This window comes from Plectropomus leopardus, chromosome 6 (genome assembly GCF_008729295.1).
Source record: "Plectropomus leopardus isolate mb chromosome 6, YSFRI_Pleo_2.0, whole genome shotgun sequence".
NCBI classification, from domain to species: Eukaryota; Metazoa; Chordata; class Actinopteri; order Perciformes; family Serranidae; genus Plectropomus; species Plectropomus leopardus.
The window spans coordinates 13933845-13941985 of record NC_056468.1 but is presented as its reverse complement, the minus strand read 5'-3'; the positions used below and the strand labels follow the sequence as shown (position 1 = coordinate 13941985).

Below are 8141 nucleotides of genomic sequence, written 5' to 3'. Positions count from 1 at the left end.
ATGTTTTTGTCATCTTGTCTGTCGACAAAATCGAGTAATGAGATTATTTCTAGCTACTAAATGTTAGGTAAGCATTTCCGTCTCCTAAGGTAGCTTGCTGCTTTGTGACGTGCATGTGCAACTATAAGAAAAATGAATCCAGGGATGGGATTTATTATTAGATTTCAAACTGAGATTGTGACAAGTTATTTTGTGTGTGTGTGTGTGTGTGTGTGTGTGTGTGTGTGTGATTTGTGAGTAGTGTAATGAAAAGTAATATTACTGTGACACGTTCATGCCAATTACCGAACTTGATTAACCAGCTCATAATTTCTTGCTACTGGTTTTTCAAATGAATTTTTTGGTGCTCTGAGCACCACAAGCTGAGTGCCATCGAGTTCGATAATATTCCAGAATATATCTATGTAGACTGTTTAACAGCCGATATCTCCAAACACATGATTGATAAATAGCACTACAGGTAAGAGGAAAGATTTTTAGGTTTTGGAGTGAACTGTCCCTTTTAGCCAAAACGTCCTGTATATAATAATCGAAAGGTGACATCTTACAAACTTTAATTGTGTAATATGTCTCACTGCATTGTCAGTACAAAACAAGCAGGTTTGTGCCTGCATGTGTGTGTGTGTGTGTGTGTGTGTGTGTGTGTGTGTGTGTGTGTGTGTGTGTGTGTGTGTGTCATGTCTTACATTGAAACCAGCCACTGTTGTGATATGAGGTGAAACTTCAGCGGCCGTGCAGGCCCAGCCCCGACTACACAATGAAGACATCCTTAGAGATGGCTTGTGTTTACTGCCGGGTTGTCAGGGAGTCCTCCACAGTCTGGCAATAAGGAAGGGGATTATTTGCTTTGGCTGTGGAAGAAGGCTCTAATCAGATCACTGTGACATTTGAACACACTATTTGTCCTCCGCGCCACCCAACTCTCTCCGTCCTTGCGTAGTTTCTGTTCACCTTTCACCTCATCACCTCGGGGTCGTCCTGCAAACATTGTCTCAGGTTGTGAATCATGTCTGACAATGGTTTGCAGTGACTACCAACCCAATGACTTCACTTTTTAATGTATTTGCTGTACTTCAATCAGAATGAAATGGCTTTAAACATCTGTCTTTGTAAACCCATCCAAAAAAACCTTTGACAAAATGCCTCTCACACTAAAATCTTGCCAGGCTGCATGTGTAATTGTTTTCTCTCTCATTTGCTCTTCCATTGTCTTCCCAGCTACCCAGCTACCCAGCATGCGAAAAAGAAAGAGGGCAAGATAAAGTAGATCGCTCAGGTTGGAGGGAATTGTCATGTCTAATTGCCACATCGTCTGCCTTATCTGATCTTGCGAGGCTGTTATTGTAATGAAACACCGGTGGAGACAAGCCAGCAAAGGTGAAGATTACACAGCGTGAGCCATTCATGGCACAATCCATCCCTTCATTGCTCTGGGTTTTCCACACACACTCAGTCCAGGAAGTATATAGCAGGGCATGTGAGGGCTGGATGTGGGCTGGAGTAGTGCTGAGGTAACCACTCTGATAAGTGATGCATCTCTGCGCTGCATTGTGCATTGTGCTTCATGACAACCCCATTGTGAGGACACGTTGTGGAGTATTTTTCTGAGAGGGAAAGGTCGGGTTCCAGCCTGTCGATACTTTGGTTTGTCAGGCTGGTGTGGATTTTACACAAATGATTGTTATCAATGATGAATGTTTTAATTCATCAGATTGGCTTTGTATGTGACTGCGCTAAATTAGGGGCTGTTGGTGCACACAGGTATTGCCCACTGTTTTAGCTGTTTAAAGGTAAACCCTGTGAAATCTTCATTTTGTATGAATTGAAATTCTGCCCTTTAGTGCCCTGCCATGGATTCACAAGGTATTGCAATATATATATGTTTTCATTTAATCAGTTTTGACAGCTTCTCTCAGTTGTTAGTCTCAATTTGAAACCTAAGCATATTGGCTTGCTTTCTGTCAAAAACATAGGAATAAGGCAATGAGCAACAAATAAAGAAGCAGCCCAAAAATTAGTAAGAAATTAGTTAAAAGTTAAAGAAAACTACTTGAAAATTAAAAATAAATAAAAGAATAAAATAAAATAAAGGAAAAAAACAGCACGACGAAAGTGCTAAAGACTATAATAATTTTGTAACACAATTATAAATATTTAATCATGACAATTATAAATTTAGTTTCCCCTAGTTTTTTTCTTTTCCCCCTAGACATTTTTTTCCCTAGCTTTTTTCTTTTTAAATTCTAAATCTACTAATTTGTAAAACATTTGTTACCATTTTGCTCAGAGTTCAAAGGTTCAAATACTTTTAAAAGATATCTAAAAGCAGCACAAGAAACGTGATGGCGCTCCAGGTTTCAAAGAGTTAATCCAGTTCCACCAACCCTAAAGAGAAAAGAAGCAACAGAAGACAAATCGTCTTTGTTATTTCTAAACTGGATTTTCAGTTCCAAAACGTAAGGGGGTTCAGGAGTGACTTAAGCTGTCTAATGTCCAAATGTCTTCTAGATACGTGGGTCTGGAGCAGATGTCTGATGCATTTTTCTGTCGTTCCAGTTTGGATTAAAGAAAGAATTAGTGGTTGAATTTAATGGAAACTAACAGCGACGGTTTGAATTATGGTTTGGACTGAATGATGGGTATCACTCATGTCTATTAAGCTGGGGTTTGTTTACAGACACAACAAAGCTACATGTAAGACAAGGCGATGGAGGCCGCTCGCTCTCATTCTGCCACAAGGCATCCCTTTTAATGACATATAAAATAGCATGTTAGGTAATCAGAGGTGATTTAAGGCCTGTTTTATGTGATGCAGTTGACACACTGCTGTGGATATTCAGCAATGATCAGCTGTGGCTCGTCTCAGGCATCAGGGCGTCTTTTGTGTGGTCCCTCACAGTTTTAAGGAAGGTCATGATACCGGAGCCACCAGTGCCCCTCTCCTCTAACGCTGTGGGTGCTTTGCCGATCATCTCCCCCTCTGTGTCCTGGCTCTGAGTTCGAAGTTGCCGGGCGCGGGCAGCTGGGACAGTGATGAAGCGGCTGACGACATTGATGTGGTAGCTGCGAAAGGCCAATAGTTTTGTGACACAGTGCTGATAGGCCTGGTTAAGATGCTCGCTGGACTGCTGCTGGACAAAACTTTTCAGGGAGGGTTGCAATGAGATGTCCTGGATCAGCTGCTTGTGAGCAGGTGGCATGTAATTCCTCATGCGTGTTAGAAAGGCAGCTATAAGAAAGCAATACCATCACAGTGAGTCCCTCCTAAACCTCTTTGGATTGTTGTGATCCATCAAAGAAAAAAAAACAGTCATCTTACCACTTTTTGCTTCATGTTTGACTCCAAGAAGTTCATCAAAGCAGTGCAGCAGGCTGCTCTGTGCAGCACTCCCACCTGAATACTCCATTGGCTCTGCCTGGACCCCTTCATAAACCAGCCCCTTTGACATAGAGGGGTTGTCTTTCCACCTATGCATGTAAACATAGACATAAACACATTTAAAAAAAACATGTTTCGCTTGTAAAATGAATGAGTAGAGTGAGATAAAAGAGAGATTTCTGTACCCAGACAGGTAGATCCTCATTATGCCATAGAAGACCGAAGGCTCCACGTACACTAGAGAAAAATCACATCAATCAAAATAGTTGTCGATAGGGAAATAATGTTACTTTAAAGTTATGTTTAAATGGTCACCATGCATCAGTTTGAGTGCATCTGTCATGTCCTGTATAGACTGGCTGATGTCCTCCAGGGCTCTGGCCACAGCCTCAGTGTCTCCGCTCCTGACACCATTGATCACAATGGGAATGTTCTGCAACGCAGGAAGTTACAGTGGCTTTGTCTGAAATGTCCTCAATTTAAAAGTCAATTTAAATTAAAGAGGACTTTAAAGGTTCAGAGTGTAGGTTTTTGGGAATATATTGGCAGAAATGGAATATAATATATATAACCAGTGGTGTTCAGCGTTGTGTTAAGATGAAGTGGCTAACAGGATATCTTAGGAAACGATCTCCTTTATTCTGGCAAAAGACAGGGCATCAGGTGGCTCAGTGGATAAAGCAGGTGTCCCATATATGAAGGCCATGTCCTTGCTGCAGCGGCTGCGGGTTCAATTCCAGTTTGTGGGTCTTTGCTGCATGTTATCCCCTCTCTCTCCCCCTTTCACACTAGCACTGTCCTGTCCTATTTAATAAAGGCAAAAATGCAAAAAATATAATCTTAAAAAAAAGACTTAAATAATAAAATCCTCCGTCACTCGCCATTTAAATGACTTGAGCCCCTATACAAATTAAATGACACAGGACTGTGTTAACATGCGATACAATAAGTTTAAGCTAGCAGGGAAAACTTAAAAATTTAGTTTAACAGAAAGGCTAAAACAGACATTTCTGTCATTTCTGTGACCACACTGTCACTTACCTCTCCCCTAGGGAAAAACAACAAAAATCACAGAGGTAAAAGCAGGACTCACGTAAGGAGGTGCCGGAAGTGAACCTAAGGGTACAGCGACTGAGCCTCACAAGTTCTAAAAATTGACTCTGGAGGCCTGACATCAGGCCATCAGGTTAACTATTTATAAAGATTTGGACTAATTATAATGCTACACATTACCAACAGATGTACTACTCTGTCACACATTTTGCTGGTTTACTATATAATTGTAATTGTATAATCACCTGAAAACAAGAACCTGTGTGTTTTGTTAGCGTGAAATGAGCCATTTATATCTACATAGAGAGCAGTTCTTGTTAATGGAGACTGCCATACTGCACTGCCATGTTTCTACTGCAGCCCACAATGGACCAACTAAACACTGGCGCTAGACAGGGCCAATCATGTTTTTGCATTGGCAAACATGGTTAGAAGTGCATCTGTGACAAGCATCATTGGAAAGTCACTGATTTGTAACCTGAAACTGCTTAAAGTGTTTGTTTTTTTTAAAGATTTTTTGGGGCTTTTTATGCCTTTATTATAGCGCAGTTACAGAGTGAAATTAAAGGGGGAGAGAGAATGGGGGATGACACGCAGCAAAGGGCCGCAAGTCTGAATCAAACCTGGGCCGCTGCAAAGGACTCAGCCAACATGGGGTGCACACTCTACTCACTGAGCTAGAGGTTGCCCCTGCTCAAAGTGTTTTTAACGGCTTTTATCACCGGGTCCATTTGTTCTGATCATTTCTGATCTGATCAAAGAAAAAGAGTGAGCACACAGCAGGAGCATGCAGAGGGTAAACCGCCCATCTCCGACATGTCAAATGACATTGAAGAAACAATCATTTATCACGTGAAACTGGTTTATTCAGTGTTTTTGCTGGTCCGTTTGTTTTGGATAGGAAAAGAGCTCTGCAAATAATTCGGCTCCTGGTAAAAACCTCTTTAACCCCCCTTATTTTTATACACTGAACCTTCAATAGCTTTTAAACAATTTAAACATAATTAATCCCTACAATTTTATGAATTGACTTATTCACCCTCAGTGCAGGGACTGCTGCCAGCTCCACCAGCAGTGTAACCATAAAGAAACCTCGCACACTGTCTCCACCTGGGAGGCTGACCAGCAACTCCAGATTCCTGTGTGAATGAATATGAATATAAAAGAAAATCTCTGCGTACCTCAGAATATCATGATACAACATGTGTAGAGGACCAGAATTAAAAGTACTCACTCCATGTCCAAAGGCCTGGCACAGGAGACATAGATACGAAAAAGAAAGAGAACAGATTCACACCTGAGACTTGTTTAGGAGACAACCAAACCACATGCAGAGGATTGCTGGCCTTACCCCGCTGGATCCCTCTTCTTCCAGTTAGCCAGCACTCCATCTGCATGGATGAGAATTGGGGGAAGTCCTAAGCGCTGTGACACCTCCCAGTATGGAACTGCCAGGTTATGTGGCAGCATCTTAGAGGAAGATAATTTAACATGAAAAGTCTTTCATATAAATTATAGAGCAACTGATAGCAGGCAGAATGATTGGGGAGGAAAGAAAAACTGAAAGATACCTCCACTGTGTTGTTCTCTCCCTCCTGCCAGACGTAGCCCATGGTCATCACGCTGAGAGCCAGGTGGGCCAGTCGTAACTCCCGGTGTTTCTGCAGAAACTGGCTGCTCAGCAGCGGCATCTGAACAGACGACGTATCATCGCTGAACCATGGCTCCATAAACAAAGTGAATTGTCCTTGTCAGTTTATTGTTACCTTGTTAACATGGAGGCGCAACTCGTGAGACTGCACAAGCTCTGGGACTCGCCGGGCAATATCCATCCATGGCTGGTAGTAAGCGGGAAGCTCTTCCTTTGAAAGTCAAGTTGGTCCATCATAAGAAAATGTGGATCACAGTAGCAAAAAGAAACTGAACAGTGCACTGATGTGAAGGTACAAATGATGGATTGATCTGAGACATTTTCATTTTAAGTTTTAAGGCCTCTCACCTAAATGTGCATTTCATGAAAAGTGAACTTGGACTTGGCGGAGGGATTGAACAAAGCATTATTTTGTCCACATATGCTGCCTAAGGAATAAAGTTCATTACATGAAGCAAACGGGAACAATGCCAAATGTCAGCTTCCCTAGGTCAATTGGTCTAAATCAATACCACCAGTCACAAGTTTACAGTTTTATAACTATGAGTATTATTTTCATTTAATGCAAACTACATTATAAATTCAGTTAAATGACAGTCAAAGGGTTCCTGACAGTTATATATTTCATCATGAGTGCTTGTATATAAGGCAGAATGTAATACTGTAAAACTATAGAGAAAGAAACTTATCCAGTGGGCTTTTCCACCTACCAGAGGATCAGAAAGGATGAAGCCGAGCTCCTCAGAGACATGGTAGGAGTCCAGAGAGAAAAGATGTTTAGAGTCTGATTCAGCAGCAGCCATAGGGAAAGGAACAGAAACAGACCGACAGCGACGATCCTCTGACTGCCTGAATGGTTCAAGAGACCCCAACCAGTCTGGACTCCGGCACAGAGTTCACTTTAAAGCTGCTGTCAATAACGGTTACACAACATTTATCCCCCACCTCTACTATTGTGCAATTCAACCGAGTTATGTGTAGCAAATCAGTACCTGTGCTTCGTTTTGTAAACCATTAAGTAGTATGTGAATTCAGGACTTCAGGACTTTGCTGCTCATTATATTACAATACGCCTGCATTTTACCAGTTTCTGTTGAATTGTATGACTGTGCGGACTTTACTTTTTAGTTTTCTCTTTCGTTCCCAAAACATTTTATGCATGAGTTATGTGTCCATTATCAGACCATTCTGATAGATAAGATCATTTCAATGTTGTCTTTGTAAATTACTGCAGTGTAATTTAAAAGGCAACTGAATGTGTAACAATGCTGCATTTATAAAAATAGAGTTAAAATAGTTTAGAGAACTTAGTCAACCCTGAGTCTATTTTGCAGTAGACAAAAACAGCCCAGTGCTTGTATAAACAGCACAAATATGCAAACAACCTGGTTTAAAAAGTGACGTATTGACCAAAAAAACACATTTAAGAGAGCCTAGAACACCAGTAAAAGCAAAACACAAAAGGTTATATCAAACTCCACAACCAGGCCTCCAATCTGTACACATAATGACACAGAATCTAGGGTTTTGATTTATATATCTATTATTCTTATAATAAATTTATAAATATATTTTAATCAAAACACAAATGCTGCATATCATTATGTAATACATGTCATAGTACAATGCATTACAGTTTCCATTTATTCTAATTGTGAAGACAATTATTTCAGTCTTTGCTCTGTTTTTACATCTGATTATGTTTTGGCTCAATGTTTGAGGATTGTGGGAAATTTAGACTGTCAGCCTCACCTGGTGGAGCAAGCTGAACATTGCAGGAGTTACTCTACAACAGGCTTTACATGTTGGTAAAAGTGTAGAGTAAATCAGTCACTCAGTCCTTCAGAAAAACATAAAAAGTGCCTTTAACTCTGTGAACTGGTTGATATCATTTTGGAAAGTTGACCTGACATGTTCACTCAGACTAGAATTTGAATAAAATAGAAATGCAAAAGGATATGAATCTGTAAAAGTATTTCCACAGAGTGATGCTTGTTGTTGAGGCATTTCTTCCACAATATCGGCAGTGCAGCTTTGGCATAAATGTCTCGTAAAATT

At 40.7% G+C, this 8141-nt stretch overlaps 1 protein-coding gene across 1 annotated transcript; it reads right to left on the bottom strand.

Moving 5' to 3' along the window:
* Positions 1-2442: 2442 nt before the first annotated feature.
* ido1 (indoleamine 2,3-dioxygenase 1) lies at positions 2443-6964 on the bottom strand. The gene is made up of 10 exons (XM_042488509.1): positions 6794-6964; positions 6199-6294; positions 6004-6123; positions 5784-5902; positions 5667-5681; positions 5472-5571; positions 3695-3812; positions 3565-3616; positions 3320-3468; positions 2443-3229 (listed from the first exon to the last, which is right to left on the bottom strand). Exons 1-10 carry the CDS (start codon positions 6884-6886, stop codon positions 2847-2849), a joined length of 1245 nt encoding a protein of 414 aa, XP_042344443.1. The 5' UTR covers positions 6887-6964; the 3' UTR covers positions 2443-2846.
* Between the last annotated feature and the right edge of the window lie 1177 nt (positions 6965-8141).